Genomic DNA, 20,050 nt, shown 5'->3' with positions numbered 1-20,050 from the left:
TTAACATTATTGAATCTTCCAACCCATGAACATGATGTATTTCTCCATTTATCAGGTCTTCTTTAATTTCTCTCAGCAATGTTTTGATTCATATATATCACTTTAAAAATCCCTCCTAAGTAAATAATCCAGGACATAGGGAAAAACCCTATGTACAGAGAGGTTCAGCACAGTGCTAATTATAAAAGAAAAACATATAGATAGATGCATCCTAAAAGTAGAAAAAGGGTTAAGTAAATTATGGAACAGTCACACAGTGCAGTATTAAGTAGCCATTTTAGGTGAAGACCATGAAGATTATTGTAACAAAATGGAAAATGCTAAAGATAACATAGTAAATCAGAAAACCAGATAATTATATTGATAGAACTATGGATATAATAGGAAAGGGTTAGAAGAGAGCATATCAAAATCATAATAAGTTTGAACTGGTGAAATTATAGATTTTTTTCTTGAACCTCTAAGTTTTTTATAATTACTGCTTTAATAAATTAAATTTTCTATTTTTTAATTGAGATATAATTCACACACCATAAAATTCACCATTTTTTTTTTTTTTTGGCTGCACCAAACGGCATGCAGGATCTTAGTTCTCTGACCAGGGATCGAACCCGAGCTCCCTGCAGTGGAAGCGCAGAGTCTTAACCACTAGACGCCAGGGAAGTCCCTAAAATTCACCATTTTAAAATATACAATTTGGTGGCTTTTACTATATTCACTAACTTGTGCAACTATCACCACTATCTAATTCCAGGACACAAAAACTGTTTTACTTTTTAAAATCAATTATAATATTTTAGTCACACTTTATATAAATATCCATCTTGAGCCTTTGAAATAAGACTGCCTTCATTCAATTTATCAGTACTCATTAATAGATGATAAAGGTTGTGAATGCCCAGTATGTATGAGTTTCCTATTATCTTAGGTTTTACTAACACTCAAGTTCAGTTAATAATTTCATATTAAAATGAGGATCAAACTAAGATGCCAAATGACTTGTCAGCACAATGCAAGTACAAATAGGTCCCTAATTTATAATTTTCACATACTCTTCTCCATAATCATTAGCTTCTATTTGAATTGTTGATTCACTATACCAGCATATGACATAAGCCGCTGGGAAACAAAATCTTGCTCATCACACGCTCTGTAATAATGGTCCTCAGCAGTAAATGCACAATTCTTTACAAGTGCATTATACCTTTCACACACATTATCTCACCTGATCCAGGTAAGAGCCCCTCGGGTGGATATTACCATTCTCTCCAAGGCCCCTAACAGAAAAGCTAGGGGCCTTGCTAGGGTTACTCAGCCAGTAAATGGGAGATCCAAGGTTTGAGTCATTGTCTTCTGACTCCAAAAGCCACCTCTTTCTGCTAGGCTCCACTGCTCCTCCAAAAACACTGTTAAACATTCTTCATAAATTAGAAGGAAAAAGTCCAGGTGGCCATGGGCCCTCGGCGTTGCCCTCCCCACTCCCGCCCCCAGCTATTTCCCACAACTAGGTCACGTGGCCGCCATGGCACCTGGCCGTGTCTGGGCTCCCAGGAGCCATTCCAGTAAGCCGGCTAACACCAAGATTAGGACAAATTCATGAGCACACAGAGGGGCCTGGAAAACACCAGTCACACGAACAAACTGCAATCAGGGAGCCACTGGGAGAAGGAAAAGAGGGAGGCCCAGGAGGCATAACGTGTCTCACTACAGACATAGGATAAGACCACAAGACTGTACAGCCCAGGCAGGCAGGTCACGAAGGGGCAGGATACTGGCCACAGTGGGAAAAGGGAAATAGCCTTCCATGATAACCCTCCAGAAGTCCCCACTGCCCTTGGTATGAAATCCAAGCTCCTACCAGGCCCATCACGATGCAACCCAGGTGCCCTCTGAACTCATCGCTTACCCTCCCCACTCACTCCCTATCCCCCAACCACAGTGATCAGTCCTGCGCCATCCCCTGCCCCCCGGCCTCTGCACAGGCAGTTCCATAACCTCACCATCTCTTTCTCCTTCTCACCTGTCAAAATCCTCTTCAGCCTGGACCCAGGCCTCACTCCCCTCACCTTTTCCTAGTCCCAGCCTGGCCCATTCTCCTCTCCTCCCCGTCTACCTTCTCCCAGATGATGTGACTGCTGCCCACCATCCCAGAACTAACAGCAGAGTCAGAGCTCCACCTCCAGTGTGCCTCTCAATCCTCCCTTTTTCTGAACCTCCGTTAGAAAACACGAGGCTTCTGAGCATGCTGCAGCTCGGGGGCTCTAATCGTCCGCTCTGCTCTGGGCCCAGACAACGAAAAGCAGGGAAGCCACCGCAGACACGGCCAGGTTGCCACCAAACTTGGTTGTGACCCAAGATGAAAGGCCCAAAGCAACAGAGCTTCCAAATGTTAGGGGCAATGACGTGACTGTCCTTCAGTGGGGATGGCCTCCTTCCCACAGCCCCCTTTCCCCCCTTTGTCTGCCAGGAACAGACAGGCAGACCCTAAGAAGGCCCCTATTTGAGGATCCAGAGCAGAGGCTTTTCCCCCCCAGCCAGTCAGGACTGGAATCACAGATGATTCACTTAACGGAAGCCACACGCCCATCACAGCACCCAGGGAGCCCTCCCCACCGCTGCAGCTCCCTTCCCCTATACACTCCAAGAGGAGCCACCGGACACTGCTTCCATGAGGAACTGAGCACGCTACCAAGAGGCAAAGTCAAATAATGCAGGGGTAGACCATGGTCCTACAGGAGTCAGCCCCAAGTCCCATCACCCCAGGCCAGACATCCGGGACTATCACAGACTCCTCCCGGCTCTCAAGGCCTCCCTGGGTCCCCCTCAAGGTCACCCAAAGGGACCACTGACAAGGGCCTGTGTGGCTGGACTAAGACGTAAAGAGGACCCCAGCCCAGTTATGGGTCCAGGCTCTGCCTGGGCCCTGCTTTCTAAGCCCACTGGAGAGGCGGGTGTGAGGGGAGGGGGCTGGCACCAGCTGGGCACTGATGTCCAGTCTGCAAACTAGGTTGGGGGATGGGAGCACATACTGGCTCAGGGGAGCAGGGATGGTCTGGGGAGATGCTATAGCAATGTTCCGATCAGAGGAGAGACCAGGCAAAACGGCCACTGAGGACTCTTTGGCAGCTGGTCCTCAGGGAACCCCACCAGGCCTCCAGGGCTTTGTCGATGCCCCAAACCAAAACAAACTCCTGTAGAGTGTGAAGTATGACGCCCCAAACGTGGGCATTTACAGGCCCAGCACCATCTCACACTTGGTTGTTAGTACTGTGGGACTTTTCATCACCAAATTACAAATTCCAGGAACACATCAAACACAGAAAATCCCAGAGCGTTCAATAGAGAAGGAAGAGAAGCAGGTGTCTGAGGGGTACCTCTGCAAGATACTGCAGAGGGGGTGACCATGGGGAGTTTTTGTGTCCGTATCCAGCAATAATCTAGAAGGACAAGGCAATAAAAATTTTAATTAAGTTACTAACATTTATTAAGTACTCACTATGTATAGGCCCTAATCCAAACACCTTATACACATATTATCTCATTTAATTCCATAACCACCCTATAAGGTAGGCACAATTATTATCCCCTGTTTTACAGATAAAGAAGCAATGACTCAGAAAAGTTAAATAACTTGGCCCAGGGCACACAGCTAACTAAGACCTGAACCCAGGCAGTCTGACTCCAAGACCACATGCTCTTCAACCACAGTGAAATGCTTCTTAGAATACCTGGATACTTCAAAAGAAAGGGTTTTGAACCAGGATTCAAGGGACCTGGATTCTGGGCCAATTCTGCCCCTAATTTGTCACCCCTACTTATATAATCCTGAACAAATCATCCCAGCTTTCAGGACCTCAGCTGGCCCATGTGTACAATGAGAGGTTGCAGAGAATCAGGAATACAAGTGCGGCATACATGCCTCCCCTCTATTACCATGGCACCCATCAGACATTACTAATCAACCACAACACACTGAGCCCAGGTGAAGACTCACTCATTCTCCACCCTCCCCTCAACCACTATGTATCAACTGGTATTGACAAATAAAATGCATTTGCTTTCCCAGAGTTAGATTGTTTCTAAGGTGTCTTCTGACTCTAAAAATCTAAAACTGTGTTACTGGGGTTCTGAAGACAAAATTTTAATTCTAGCCCCACTCCAACTAGATTTTGTCCTTACGCTTCCATTTTCCTTCTGCAAAATGGACATTATGTTACACGTGGTCAGCTCCACTTTCTCCCCGACCCACAATGGACAACACTCCAAGCCAATGCTTAATCGTAGTTACGTGAACTGGATGTGCTGGCCCTCTCTCTCCTCTGTCTCTCTAAGGGAGCCCAATAAAAGGGAGATCTAAGGTCAAAGCCACTGACAATAGGATGAAGGGGTACAGGTTCCTTTGTACTAAGCACTGTGCTCCCAGAAATTTCCACTTAAAATACAAATACTCCCTAGAGATGGTAACACAGAAAATTATTATCAGTCACTGACACCTTGGCATGAGTTTCTGTCTGTCTTCCCAGCTTCAGCAACTAGCTGAGAGCAGAGTTCTCTCTTTGGAATGAGAAAGACTCCAAACATAGGTTCTGTTTCAGAGAAGCCCATCCTAAAAAGAAAGTTGCGGGAGGGGGCATTTGGGGAGGGCAGCCACTAGTGGCTGAGAAAGCTTTATGAATAAAACATGCTACACAACTGCCAAGGCTACTTGCATTTTAATAGGGAACAGTTTGGGGCCAAAAGAATTAATCTCTAATGGTGGAATTACAAGCATCAGCAATGATTTAGGGAGGTATTAAGCAAAGAAAGTTGTTCCAGCATCCCTGAAATCCCATCAAATGAGCTGATGTGAGTGCGCAAGCCCTCAGCAAACAGCAAATATGCTGCAAATTTAAGGGATTAATAATATTATTACTGACAACTTCTGACTCTGCCTGCCAGTGAGCAAGCCTGCCACTACAGAGACAAACCCAGATGCCCACGGGAGCCCAGGACACGCATTCTTTGGTCTGGAAAGCATCCATTTGGGAACCTAGTTGCCAGAAAAACTGAAGAGAACCCTTCCCTCCATCTGCCCCTTAATCACACACACTGAGAAGATGCATAATTAATTTGTTCTCAACAGTTGCTCTGTGGCTAGAAGAGTGAGGGCATTTCTGGAATGGCAATTACAAGCAAAAAAAAAAAAAGAGAAAGAGAGAGAGAGAGAAACATTAGGCCACAAGCAGAATAACATATCCATCCAGCCTGTTTCCCTTCCGTTCCCCTCAACCCTGTTCAGGCTACAGGCCTGGGTGTGGGACAGGAGTGGGAAGGAACAAAAAACAAAATCCTAAAAGATACAGAGAAGGAAGACTCATTCTAACCTCAGAAGAAGAAAAGGTGCAAAGCTCAGGTACGACGTGAAGATCAACAGGCAGGGTATTTGAGGGACAACTGAATATACACAGGAAGTTGATGAAGTTAAAGAATTCTTGTTAATTTCATTCATTGTGATAATGACGTCAGTACTTATAAAAAATGTCAGTTGTTAGAAATGCATGTTGAAATTACAGTTGAAATGCCATGATTTCTATAATTTAAAATTCTTCAGCAAAAAATATAAATAAATAAATGAAAGAATTATGGCAACATATTTTAGATCTAGGTGCCAGGTATAGGGTTCACCTTATTATTCTCTCTACTTTTTAATTATAGTTGAAATTTTTTATATGGAGTTGGGTTTTTCGGGGGGGGGGGTGGTTTTTTGTTTGTTTGCTTGTTTTTTTTCAGATTTAAGGCAGATCCCTACCTGCTGTTCCTAATCTTTCACTGTGGCCTAGGAGGCCCTGTGTGCTCGACCCACGCCAGCCTCTCTTGATTCATTTTGTACCACATTCCCTGTCATCCACTCTAGTCTATCACGCCAGCCTCCTTTCGGGTCCTTGAACAAGCTGTGCTTGCTCCCATCTCGGGACTTTTAGGCTTGTAGCCTCCTCTTCCCAGGGCCAGCTTCACGGACATGTGACCAGTGCAGTCAGACTGCACCCTGCACTCAGAAAGGCTTCACACTTGTGGTTTAATGCGGAAGACAGAATAATACCCCCCTAACAAAGATGTCCACGACCCTAATCCCTGGAACCTGTGAATATGTTACCTTACATGGCAAAGGAGAATTAAGGCTGCAGAAGAAATTGAGGTTACTGATGAGCTGACCTTGAGACAGATTAGCTCAGGTGATCCAGGGGGTCCAGTATAATCACAATGGTTCTTTCAAGTGCAATAGGGGGGGACAAGAAGAAACCAGAGAGGTAGCAGCATGAGGACCTGGCCAGACATTGTTGGCTCTGAAGATGGAGAAAAGGTGCTTTGAGCCAAGGAATGCAGGTGGCCAATAAAAGCTAGAAAAGACAAGGAAATGAATTCTCCCCTAGAGCCCCCAGAAGGAATAAAGCCCTGCTGGCACGTTCATTTTAGTCCAGTGAGAACCATTTTAGACTTCTGACCTCCAGAGCTGTAAAAGAATAAATTTATATTGTTATAAGCCACTAAGTTCTGTTGTTTTTTTTTTTTTTTTTGGCTGCGTTGGGTCCTCGTTGCTGTGCACGGGCTTTCCCTAGTTGTGGTGAGCAGGGGCTACTCTTCGTTGCGGTGCGCGGGCTTCTCATTGCGGTGGCTTCTCCTGTTGTGGAGCACAGGCTCTAGGGCGCGCGGGCTTCAGTAGTTGTGGTGCGTGGGCTCAGTAGTTGTAGCACACAGGCTTGGCTGCTCTGCAGCATGTGGGATCTTCCCGGGCCAGGGATCGAACCCTTGTCCCCTGCATTAGCAGGTGTATTCTTAACCACTGCACCACCAGGGAAGTCCAGCCACTAAGTTTATAGTAGTTTGTTACAGCAGCAATAGGAAGCTAATACAGAGTAGCTGTCTTGAAATTCTTAATTTTATCTTTGAATTTGTGTTTTTCAAGTGAAGCCGAATGGGACTATGGAGCATGCACTGGGGGACTCAGCACACACACAGTCCCACCTCCCTGGTGGGTTCTCAGCTGCCCATTCCTCACCCAAGCCCAGTACCCTGGCCCCATCCAGCCTCCCCACAATTACAGCTGCTCTCCACCCAGCATGGCAAACAGGTCATGTTGGTGGGAGATGTCTACATTCTTCCATTGCCCTTCGTCCCTACTGGGGGCCTGGGTACAGGCATAGGAAGGATCGGGGTCTAGGCTTACCACGACAAGTTCAGCAGGTGACTCAGCAGGACTTCTCACTCATGCCCAGTCCAGAGCCTGAGCACATCCCAGCACAGAGGCTGCAATCCCTTGGGAGCTTCCCATCCACTGCGGGTTGGGGCAGCAGGGCCACAAGAAGGGGAAATTGACTTCCCACCCAGCCACAGCCCTGCATTGTCATTTTGCACTGGGCCCTGTAAATTACATAGCCTGCCCTGCCTCTTCCTCTAACAATATTCTCCCAGCTCTTCACTTGCTGGTTTTTTCATCACTTTTCAGTTTCAACTGAAAAACCCCATGTAAGAGAGCTTTTCCAAAGCCCAGCTTCCGTCACTCTTTATCCCGTGACCACGTTTTATCTCTTTTAGGGAACTCAGCAAGAGCTGACATTATCTTGTTTACTTACCCCACTGAGTCACTAAAAAGTATTCACTGAGCCCGTTGTGTGCCAAGCGCTGTTCCAAGTGCTAAGGATACAGCAGCAAGAAAAACAGATCGAGTCTCTGCCCTCCTGGACCAGACACTCTTGTGAGTGCCATCAATTGCTAATGATCTCCTATCCCCTCAAGAATAGACCATTGTACACCCAGCACCTCACACAGTACCTGGCTCATAGTAAGTGCTCAAAAATATTTGCTGCACAATTGACTGTATGAATGGTGAGTGGCCCAGGTACTCTGGGCTGTGACCGGGCACAGCATGGAGACATCCCTCTTCATCCTATAGAGTGTGGGGCATGAAGAGCCAACCCAAAAGCAAGAAACTGGAGGGAAGGAGAGGCCTGGAGACAGACTGGGGTGGGAGGGGGCAGTGCCCCAGCTCCCAAACCATGCTGCCTTAAATTAGCTTCACATATGTCCTGCCATTATCTGTCAACAGTTTATTTGTATATTTAAGTGAAGTTATTCTGCTAATTGGACATATGTCTCACGGTTCTACAAGGAAAAGTCTATTAAAAAGTCTTGCTGTAACAGGGAAGAGCTCTGAGGGTAGTTTTATTCAGGAACAGGAAAGGAGCTGAGTGGATTTTAATTTGGTAGAAAATAGCTGCTTGGGGCCAAGACAGTGAGAAGCAGGAAATCAAAATAGGCTATTAGATTATTAGTGTTGTTAACAACCGCCTCCATCACCCTTACAGCTGCAGATTCCTTCCAACAACTTTATTAGTTGTATTATGGCCTTCCATCTACCCCTGCTATTCCAGCGATTCCCATTTTGGAGACGTGGCCACTGAGGCAAGAAAAATGCATCTCGCCCAAGCCAGTATGAGTGTGGCCTCATAGTCCCTACGGCCTCACCTCCCAAGCACATCAAGGTGCGAGAATTTCTGCATCTGAGATGAACAGCCCAAAGGGTTTCAGGAGAAATGGTGGAGGGTCGAGGCGATAGGAGAGAGGTAGAGGAAAATACTGGTTTGTCAACTCTCTGATACAGCAAGTTAATCCATGCCTCGACTGCTGGCCTATAGGAAGCCTAGAAGCTCATCCAGTCCAGGAGACAGAGCCAGGAAGTTGAGTGGTTATAGGCACAGGCTCAGGGGCCACCTATCTGGGATTAAATCCAAGACCCTACAGTGGGTTGAATGGTGGCACCCAAAAGATATGCCCATGTCTTATTACCCCCAGAACCTATGATTGTAACCTTAATTGGAATAAAGGGTCTTCATAGATTTAATTAAGTTAAGAATCTTGAGATAAGAACACCCTGGATTGCCCAGATAGGCCCTAAATCCAATGACAAGTGTCCTCAGAAGAAAAGAAAAGAGAAGACAGAGGCAGATATTGGAGTGATGCAGCCACGAGGAATGCCTGGAGCCACCAGAAGCAGCAAGGAAGGATTCTTCCCTAGAACCTCCAGAAGGAGCGTGGCCCTGTCAGCACTTTGTTTTCATTGTTCTGGCCTCTAGAACTGTAAGAGAATAAACTTCTGTTGTCACTGGCCACCTAACTTGTGGCCATTTGTCACAACAATCACAGGAAACTAATATACCTGCTTACTAGCTGTACGCCCTTGGACAAGTCACTTAATCTGTTTGTGCTTCAGTTTGTCCATCTGTAAAATAGGGATGACAATGATAGCATCTACCTCGAGGTCATTGTGAAGTTAAAGGAGATAATACAGAGAGAGCTCTCAGCACAGTGCCTGTCCCGTGGTGTTCAGTCAATGTAAACACTTGCTCTTAGCATCAGAAGCCCACCTGGGGAAAAAAAAAAGAAGCCCACCTGGGGAGCCCATTTTAAAAAATGGGTTCTCCAGGCCTTACCCCAGAATCACTGAAAACAAATTTTAGAGCATAGAATCTAAGAATCTGTACTTTTAAGGCTCCCCATCTGACAGGTTAGAAACCATCCGTGAGCTCCACGACAGAGTCTCTGCTGTTTCTGGAAAGCTGCCCTTCCAGATACAGATTTCACATCTGTCCTTGGTAACCCAGTCCAGTACTAAAGAACCTTAGCGGTAAGGAAGTTCTAGCTTTTGCCTACTCCTAACCCCCCATCACACAGCTTCATTCCATTTCCCTGCAGAGGTAGAAAGACCTTGGTCATGGTGAAAGCACCCAGTCCAGGACAAGAAAGGAAACTGCAGAGAGGTTTTCAGTGGAAAAAGCAATCAGCAGTGAGAAGCCCAGCCATGGTTAGTCTGGGATGGAATCTGAGATGAGCAAAGACAGACTGCAGTTGGGGTTTCTCCAGCTCCTGCCCCATTACGTGCAGGCTAAACCCTCAACACAGCACCATCTCTGGGGAGCAGGGCCCTCTGCCTTCCTCTGGCCACTCCTCAGAACCAGGTGGCAGGGGCAATTGGAGAGCAGATCTGCAGCAGCAGAAAGCCAGCTCTGAGTGTCAAGGCAGCCCACGTAGGCAAGGGAGCTGCAGACACTGCAAATGAGGAACTGGCTAATGGTGATAATCGTGCTGATCAGGATGAGAGACGCCCAGCACAGGCAATGGCCTCCCATCACCGGAAACCTAGGGGCTGATTTTGTTGGGGGGGGGGGTTTGGGTTTTTTTTGTTTTTTTCTGATTTTGTTTTGTTTCAGCTGTGGCCTTTGGAAAGGGATCACTACTTCTGAGCAGCAGGAACAAATATCAGCCTATCACATAGCTTCAAGCCCGAAGCAGCCCCAGGAGATAAACAGGGTGAGCTAGGGGAAGAGGAAAGCTAGAAAAAGAGGAGCCAAGCCCAGCAGGGGAAAGACCGAGGCAATGGAGGGCGCAAGCCAGAGTCTGGCCCAGCATCTGCTACTGATGGTGCAGCCTGTGTTTCTCTAAGTGTGACCTGGCACCAGCGTAAAAAAAAAAAAAAAAAAAAAAAAGTGGTACAAGCAGCAATTTTGGGTGGTACCCAGAACACGTCTTACTTGCATATGCATTAGACCCCAAAAAAGCAAGCTAGTCTATCAAACCTGCAATTTCACAGATATGTTTGCTTAGAACAAAACCAAGTAAAGGAAAAAGAGTCAATAAAATGAAAAATATCATACCAATACATAAATAGTTGGGTATAAAGAAGTGCATGGGAGGGGCTTCCCTGGTGGCACAGTGGTTGAGAGTCCGCCTGCCGATGCAGGGGACACGGGTTCGTGCCCCGGTCCGGGAGGATCCCACATGCCGCGGAGCGGCTGGGTCCGTGAGCCATGGCCGCTCGGCCTGTGCGTCCGGAGCCTGTGCTCCGCAACGGGAGAGACCACAGTGGTGAGAGGCCCACGTACCGCGAAAAAAAAAAAAAAAGAAGTGTATGGGAATGACAACTGGTTACACAGGAGGAAGACTGGAATCAGGGAAGAAATACCTAGGGGTCTACAATTATATGGGTAAGGTATCTTTTCTGAAATTGAGCAGGGAGTGTAAGGGTGATCACTAAATTATTTTTTATACTTTTTTTTAGGTCTTATATATTTCACATGTTTTTAGAAATATAAAAGGTATGCAGGCATGGCAAAGTGGGTACTGTTATTGGCCATGGTCCATAGGCCACTGAGAAGTCCAGAGCAACCAGGAAGACAGCTTGGCATTTGTGTGGTCTGCCTGGGAACTACAGAGAAGCCACTGCACAGTGGGCCCAATCTCCTGGGGAAGCTCAAGGCACACCACATTTTCCCCCAGGGTCCCCACTAATGGGAGTGGACCCCACCAAGGCTTTCCCCAGCCCACACCAAGGCCCAAGAGCCTCCTGCTGTGTAACCCTCTCTGAATCAGAAAGACTTTGGGGTCAGGGCCACCGCAGCAAGTTGTGTAGGTTTGCAATGCAGTACTCAGAAAGATCTGGGTATGCAGAAAACTGAAAAGGAGGTGCTAGATTCAGTAGCAGACTCTGGTCTCCCTACTCCACAGGCCTGGTCCTTAGATGACCCAACCAGAGCACACTAAATGCAGCTCATGCTCCTGCAGAAATTATCACAAACTCTGAGAAAGCCAGTCACCAAGACAGCAAGGATCCAATTTCCCTCCTCCTCTGTGCAGAATACGCTCAGGCAAATATCCCATGATGACAAACAAAAGCAGTAAAAGGGGATCTGAGGGACAGAATGCATTAAAACTCCCTGAAAAGTGTCCACGCCAGCTTGACAGACGCCAAACGTGCAAAAGGAACAGCAACACAATTAGAAAAGGCAACTCCAGGCCTTCTAGGCATGTACCCCCACCCCCCAGGCGGGGTTAGCAGCGCCTCCCACGCAGAGCTCCTGCCCACCACGCACGCCCCACCCACCCTGATCCTCCTGGCTAGGAGTTAGCTGCTGTCAGGGGCCAGAGCTAGAATGAAAACACATTGATCTTCTGCAACTGGAGATTTCACGTCTGGTCCCCCCACTAGACTGTGAGCAACTGGAGGGCAGAGATTGAGTCTTATTTCCCTTTATATCCTCTGAGCCTGAGCCTGACGCAGGACCTGGCACACAGCAGGCTCAGTTAATGTTGGTTAAAATAACAGGCGGATGGAAGAATGGTGAACACGTGTCCTGATTTGGCCAGAATAGTCCCAGGTTTCAGAGAATATTCCTAAAGAGTCAGACGCTGCTACAGTTCCCCTTGCAAAGCAAGAAGAGCTTTAAAATGCTTGCTGAGTTATCATACTCTCACTAAGCTGGGAGTGTGGTTATCCTCAAAACCAGCGGTTGCTCAAGAGCTTAAGAGTTGAAACTCCCAAAGCAATCTACTGATTCCTTTGGAGGGTCTACACTCTCCTCCACTGGGGAGTGCAAAGTCCAAATATTTGTTGAATTAATAACTCTTTGGTTGATGGGTTAAATAAGTAAAGGAATCCCAGGGAGAAGGCTCTATTGCCCTTCTCTCTTCCTCTGTGTTTCCCAAGCCCACCCCAGGCAGCATCACAGCCTCAGGGCTTGCACCAGAGGGCGCGGACCATGGGGAGAAGCTGCACAGGCATCTTTGGTTCTACTTTCTATCCAACTTGGTGCTTGTCCAGGTTGCAAGTGGACAAAAAGGGAGACAACCAAGTATAAAGTGCAAAGAACATGAGATTGGGCAAGATCTGGATGTCCAAGACCAAGTCTGCGATCTGCCAAGACCTGCAGGGGGCTGGGGGGTGCCTGAAGAAGTAACATCCTGCTCTGGGCCTCCAGTTCCACATGTGTACATTAGAGGTTTGAGTTAGCTGATGCCAAAGATGTCTTTCCCAAGTTCAATGGAATGATTATAAATAGCCATCACCTTCCCTGAGCTCCTCATTCTGCTCCTCTGACCAATACCCACTGGTCAGAAGTGGAGTCCATTTTCCCCCAAAATACCCTACCACGTGCCATAATTCTAAAGGTAGACAGCACATGACTCCTCCCTCTAAATGCAGATTTCAGTAATGCTGAAATTGTCAGCCCATATTCAAGCCCGAAGCAGCCTGTGTCCCTATACAAGGTCAGGTGTAAAGGTTAGCAGGATTTAATGGGCACAAAAGGTTCTTACAGCAAATTTAAAGCTACCTCCCCTTCCGAGGGTAAGTGCTGCAGGTAAGCCTCCTTTCACTAAGTTTCAGGCAAGCATGTGGAGGGAGCCCCATTAGAGGTGTAAGGCTCCTGACCTCTCTCTTCCCTCTCCCTCCCGCCCTGTGGGAGGAGGAATCCTCAACCGGATTGGTGAGTTTGGGAGAAGAAACAGCTCACCTCTTCCTCTCTCCTCCCTTTTGGGATCTGCAAACCTGCAGAACACTGGTATTCAGTCCCTCCCTGCCCTAAGAGGCAGGCCCCCATCTGAGAGGCTTGTCCTGCCACGTCTGTGCCTGGGTAGGCAAGTCTATCAAATTCAGGGGTGAAGTTCAACAAGCCCACTTGTTCACAGGCCCAAGACATGTGATACAGCCGAACACTTACCAGTAATAAAGCTGACATTTTGATCTCTACCTGGCAGAGTCCTGCATCTCCTTGGTTCTGCTTCTTGGGCAAAGAGGAAAAGAGTATTTACATCTTTACCTCCTAAGCCCAAATATTTATTAAGTACCGTAGTAACTAATATGACGCACACATACTGCACACCTGAAGCATCCCAGGAAGCATACCACAGGAGCTCAGTGACCTGCTCCATAAACAAGAAACTGAATTCAGCTAAAGATTCCCAGTCACAGCAACAATCAAGGTCCCCTGCCTATATTAGGACTCCGATTAAGAAAGGAAAAGGCACATGCGATTTCTCTCACTCTCTCACTTTATCCTCTCCACACACATACACATACACACACACACACACACACACACACACACACACACACACACACACACACACCACTTTTTTACTCATTGTCTAACTCAAAGCAGAAGCTCAGAAAATATTCAGTAACTGATGACTTTAAGCATTCTCATTCATTAACGGCTTAACAAAACTTTACTCTAGAACTTTCCAGGGCTCCCTACTGTCCATGGTATAAAACTTGGCCTTTAGTTCCTCTGCAACCTACCTCTAATTCTGTTTGCCAGTATAACCCTTCACTCACTCATAACCTAGTCTCCAGTAACACTGAACTACTCTCTGCTTCTTATAGACAATTGCCAAAATTTTACCCATCAACCTCAGCCCAGATCACCTTGTCCCCAATGCTACATGTTTCTATCTTATGCATCTATCCAAACCCAGCTCAAATACCCTCTTAATTCATCTTGAGCCACTCTCTCTGCTCTTGTATGCCTTAGGGGTGTTAACTAATTTGGGCTATACTAGGGTTTAACAAATAAGTGAATATATTGTAGATAATAGGCATTCTCACTGTTGGAGAAATAAGTTACATATAAGGAAAGGGAGAAGGCTATAATGAACTCTGTGAGTTTAGATTGAAATTAGAGGTATCAGCATGAGCTCATGTTTTTTTAATAGACAGATGTGTTTATGCATGAATAAGTATACGTCCATATATTTCCTAGCTATGTCTCCTGGAAGAGCCTAGAAACAACAGCACCCCAGTAGCAACATGCATCCACATCTTGGTTTCTGAATACCATTCTCCAATAAAAGGAATCAGGGCTCCTTGGAGAAGTGACTGATTCCAGGGATTGGGCAATGAAAATACAAGATGAGCCTGGGGCAACTTGTGGTACCAGAAAGTTAAGACAGTGCTGAAAAAATGATGGGGCATATCAAAATAACACAGGAGACAACCTGAAGAAGCTCCCAATGGCCAAAGTCAGAACAATTTGAGTGATAAAAAGAAATAATGATTATTTTGGACTCTAACCCATAGAATAAAATAAATATCCATGAGTTGATACTGATAAAAATAAACAAATAACTGATTGAGAAGGGACAGCTATTTCTTGTAGAATAATTCCAATTAATACATGTAAAAATAAGAAAAATAGAAAATAATTAACTTGTTCATTAAAATGATAAGGAGCCATCAAGGCAAACTATGCTTCTAGATCTCCTCTCTGGCTGGTTAAATAATCCACAGTATTTAATTAAGTAAAGCTTCTCATCTCTGTTCTTACAAACTTAGCTGGGGCAAAGACCCACTTTACAGTTAGGGAAGTAGAGGTGTGGTGACAGATCAGGAGCTCTAGGTCCAAAATGGCTCACATTCTACCCAGCACTATCATTCTATCTCCTCATCCTCCATGGGCCTTGGAATTTCTGAATTTCATTTCTTTCCTTGAGTTACTGGTCCTTCTGTGACCTATCAAAACACTAATTACGCTTCCCCAAGAGTTTATCAGAACTCATTTGGCTGCAAGGAACAGAAAACTGAACTCAAAACATCTTAAACAAAAAGAGAATTTCCTGGCATAAATAACTGAAAAGTCCAGTGGTAGTCTAGCTTAGGACTCAAATATATCTCTCCACAATACTGGCTCCATTCACAGATGGGCTCTCCCCTCGTGGTGGCAAGATGGCTGCCAGCAGCTCTAAGCCAACATCTGATACTCTCAGCTAATCCAGCAGAAAAGACAGTGTCACAGGGGGGACACCCCCAAAAGTCCTGGAGCTGATTTAAGTTCACTGACCAGCACTGGCTTAGATACTCATCCTTGAATCAATCACTAGGGCCAGAGGAATGGACTACACTGATAGCCAAAGTCACACGCCCACCCTGAGGGTGGGGTGAGCTACACTCAAACCTCAAGGCATGTATATGAGATAGGAGTGGTTTCCCAAAGGAAAGTTTAGATGCTGCTCCCTAAAACAAGAATGGCTCCTGTGCTGCAAAATTAACATATGTCCACTACACCTCGACTCCTTGGTCAGAATCAACTCAGTCCTGCCTCCTCCAGCCCATCGTCTGGACATCTGTACCAGCAGTGACTTCTTTCTGCTTCAGGCACAGGCAAGTTCACACCCGTCCTTTCTGGGCACCAGGAGTCTTGTTCTCCAAAGCACCTGGGTCCCGCCCCACGCCCTCACTGCCTAGCAAAGTGCCACTGTGCCCCTAGAAAACACACCTTCACGCTGGCTCCCACCCCCTCTCGAAGCAGAGCTGAGTCACTGCGATCCCAGCCAGCTGAGCACTAACCTTGAAAGTGCTTCTCGAAGTCACTGCCTGCCAAGCTCCTGGCTCTGGCGGGCTCCGGGACCTGGGGACACTGGCTTAACAGGTGAGATAATTATGTTTTACCCGTCACTCACTTCTTTATCAGTCTCATAGACCAGAACAGATAAGTGCTCCGATGCAAGAAAACACTTCTGCGGTATTTACTTGTGCTCTTTAGTGCTGGCCGGCTCTCCCTTCCCAGGCACAACTCCCAGGGACCAGCCTGCACCCTGTTATCTGGTGCCAGTCACCACGCGCTGCTGCCCTCTTGTCAACTGCCAGACTGTACTTTCCTAACTGCATTCCCCCAAGCTTCTCCAGGACCTGCAGCACCAGTGCTTTCCAGATGACTTACACATGAAGGGCAACTGTCTTCACGACATCCATCCCCCTGTCTGCTCTGCAGATTCCTCAAGGCAGAGGGCTTGCCCCTGTGCCCTGGCCTGGACCTCTCTGCAAAATGTGGCTCTGGTGGGTTCCAAGGTCCATAGCATTGGTTAGATGGAGAAAAGGGGGTAGGGAAAAGCAGGGGGCATTAGGTCTCAGAGACAAGGACTTTGAGATCTTCCAATACAAACTAACATTTCATTCATTCATTCATTCAACAAACCTTTATTTAGGAGCTACTGTGTCCTGGGTACTGTAGTAGGTGCTGCAGAAGTGAAGATATACAACATAGACCAAGTCTCTTTCCTCATGGAGCATACCTTCTAGTAGACATCTGACTTATTTTTGATACCTGCTTTATTTACATTTACATTCACAACATAGACCAAGTCTCTTTCCTCATGGAGCATACCTTCTAGTAGACATCTGACTTATTTTTGATACCTGCTTTATTTACATTTACATTCACAACACACTGTCTCAGATACTATCCATATAATCCTCAGTACGTGGTATAACTGTCTGTAGTCCACAGACCCCAAAAGTTTGAATGACCTTCTCAAAGCCAAGGCACAAACTCAGGTCTTCTGACTACAAACCTTACTCTCTTTCTGGGGCCTCTCCCAAGGCAGGGAGCTAGCAGGGTACAGCCTGGCATTGAGACAGACAGTAACTCAACTCAGTCCCAGGCATCACTGCTAGAGATAGGAGATGTAAAAAAGAAAGACCCATCCCTGATCTAAAAGAATTTATGGTCTAAAGAGAGAGAAAGACACATAACCAACTATCATCTATGACAGGAATAAAGAACATAGAGTGGTTAAATCCAAATAGGAAGATCTCTCTGGAAAGATATACAAGAAATAATGATCACCTCCAGGCAGAAAAACTGGGTACCTGAGAAACAGGGATAGGAGGGTCATTTTTTATGTTCAAATGTTATATATTTTGAATTGTGTACCGTTGAATTTACTTCTCATTAAATGACACTGTGAGGATGCAATCAGCCAAATGCTGAATGTAGGAAATTCCACAGGATAAATGATCTGGTTTCTTCAACAAGCAAATAGCTCCCCAAAAAAGCAGGGAGGGGAAATATTATAGACTTAGAAAGATTTAGGAAACATCGGCCAAACATAATATATGAACCTTGTTTGGATCCAGATTTGAATCAACTTAAAAAAGAAATTTTGGGGACAACGTGGAAGGTTTTTTTTAAAATAAATTAATTAATTAATTTATTTATTTTTGGCTGTGTTGGGTCTTTGTTGCTGCCCGTGGGCTTTCTCTAGTTGTGGCGAGCGGGGGCTACTCTTCCTTCCAGTGCACGGGCTTCTCATTGCGGTGGCTTCTCTTGTTGCGGAGCACGAGCTCTAGGCACACGGGCTTCAGCAGTTGTGGCATGCGGGCTCAGTAGTTGTGGCACACGGGCTCTAGAGCACAGGCTCAGTAGTTGTGGCTCACAGGCTCTAGAGCACAGGCTCAGTAGTTGTGGCTCACAGGCTCTAGAGCACAGGCTCAGTAGTTGTGGCTTATGGGCTCTAGAGCACAGGCTCAGTAATTGTGGCACACGGGCTTAGTTGCTCCGCGGCATGTGGGATCTTCCTGCACCAGGGCTCGAACCCGCATCCCCTGCATTGGCAGGCGGATTCTTAACCACTGCGCCACCAGGGAAGTCCCAAAAAGGAAGATTTGAATATGGACTAGCTACTAGAGGTTATTAAGGAATTATTATCAATTTTGTTAGGTATGATCATGGTACTGTAGTTAAGGTTTTTTTAAGGTCCTTATCTGCTAGAGATACATTCTGAAGTATTTACAAATGAAATAATATGATGCCAGAGATTTGTTTTTAAATATTTCAGCAAAAAATAATAATAAATAAATAAATGAATAAAGAAGTAAATGAAGGAATGAATAAATAAAGGGAAGAGTAGATGAAACAAGATTGGCAAAAGGTTGATAATTTCTGAAGCTGGATGACAGTTCCATAGGGGCTCATACTACTCTACCCTTATGGATGGTTGAAATTTCCATAATGAAAAGTTTAAATAAAAATTAATTATTCCAGCCACCTAGGATGACTGAGGAGGAAAGTGTCACAGAGGAAAGGTATTTGAGCTGAGTCCTGAAGGATGACTAGGAATTTTCTAAGGGGCAAAGGGCCTTCCAGGCTGAGTAAAGATACACAGATCTATCACAAACCTCTCTCTGGGAGAACCAAAGTTATATACACTTGACCTCAAACTCAACTTACATCCCACACAAGTGCCCTCTTGCTTAATCCCCCAACTCTCTGGGACATGTAGACATAGCACCAAAATCAACTATCCTGTTCCAAATGAGAACAGAGTGTGTGGTCGACAGCTCCACTCAGAGGCCTACAATAGGCCCCGGTGTAGCCTTCAGAGGACAGGAAGGCAATTAACCTCTCTCAGTTGGGTTTTGCCTGACAAGGCAGTTTGGAAGCCAGCTGAGTTATCTCAGGGACAGAGCCTTCATCCCTCCTGAGTCATCCCAGACGCGTGCCCTCCCTAGACACACACACCAGCCTCCCCAGCAGCACCTTATAGATTTATAACCTCAGTACTGGGGGGTCCAGCTTGATGGCAGCTTGGCAGCCCAGCCCATGGGCACTAAAACATGCCCCCTCCTTCCTCCCAAGCCCCCAGCCTCAATCCCTACACTGCCCCCGCCCACCTCCAGCTGCACTCAGGAAGCTTGCTGGCTTTGCAGTCACTTCAGGACTTGTCCAGGCCTGGCCTAGCTCAGATGGATCCCACAGGTCCCTTACCTTGGATCGAAGCTGCAAGTATTCCTCTGAACCATAGGGGACACTCCTCAAGGAGGTAAGATAGTCGTAACTGATGACAGCTGTCTGTGAACCAAGGAAGAGGAAGGCTTAGCACCAGACATCATACTCCTCTGTCCAAGGCCTGCAGCTGCAGCCCCCTGACACAGGTGGTATGTCTAGAGAAACAGTCCAACCTCTAAGAGGCCCTGCCCCCAGATTTCGATCTGGCTGGCTTCTTCCTGTCATTCAAGGCTCTGCACAAATGCTACCCCTGCAGAGACCCTCAATCTAAAGTTACCCCCATCCACCAGGAACTCCCAATTATTTATTATAACAAACTACCATCCAAAATTACCTTGCTCATTTGTTTCCTTGTATATGGATGGTTTCCACTTCACTAGAAATTAAGCTCTATAAGCTCAGGGGCATGTCCTTCCTGTTCATCATCGTATCCCCTGCACCTTTCACAGTGCCAGGCTACTCTTAATTGCGGTGCACAGGCTTCTCGTGGTGGCTTCTCTTGTTGTGGAGCACGGGCTCTAGGCGTACGGGCTTCAGTAGTTGTGGCACGCGGGCTTGGTAGTTGTGGCTTGCAGGCTCTAGAGCGCAGGCTCAGTAGTTGTGGCACACAGGCTTAGCTGCTTCACGGCATGTGGGATCTTCCCAGACCAGGGCTCGAACCCATATCCCCCTGCATT

The 20,050-nt window shown here is 46.4% G+C and overlaps 1 protein-coding gene across 10 annotated transcripts in view; it reads right to left on the bottom strand.

Annotated features, from left to right (window-relative positions):
* The window catches only part of ADCK1 (aarF domain containing kinase 1), a 116,923-nt gene that overhangs the window by 87,045 nt on the left and 9,828 nt on the right, over positions 1 to 20,050 (bottom strand). For 6 of the 10 annotated variants that reach the window (XM_029237473.1, XM_029237472.1, XM_029237469.1 and 3 more), the window contains 2 exons: positions 19,353 to 19,436; positions 13,530 to 13,589 (listed from right to left, as the gene is read on the bottom strand). The exons of 1 other annotated variant lie outside the window; for it this stretch is intronic. In XM_029237473.1, coding sequence (XP_029093306.1) covers positions 13,530 to 13,589; positions 19,353 to 19,436 — 144 coding nt within the window. Of the gene's footprint in view, positions 1 to 13,529; positions 13,590 to 16,153; positions 16,228 to 19,352; positions 19,437 to 20,050 lie in introns of all 10 variants that reach the window. 3 more of the 10 variants (XM_029237476.1, XM_029237475.1, XM_029237467.1) reach the window with 2 other exon arrangements.

This window comes from Monodon monoceros, unplaced genomic scaffold (assembly GCF_005190385.1).
Source record: "Monodon monoceros isolate NGI ecotype Baffin Bay Population unplaced genomic scaffold, NGI_Narwhal_1 Super_Scaffold_21, whole genome shotgun sequence".
In the NCBI taxonomy this organism is placed as follows: Eukaryota; Metazoa; Chordata; class Mammalia; order Artiodactyla; family Monodontidae; genus Monodon; species Monodon monoceros.
Note: the sequence above shows the minus strand (reverse complement) of the source record. Positions and strands in the feature narration are given on the sequence as shown.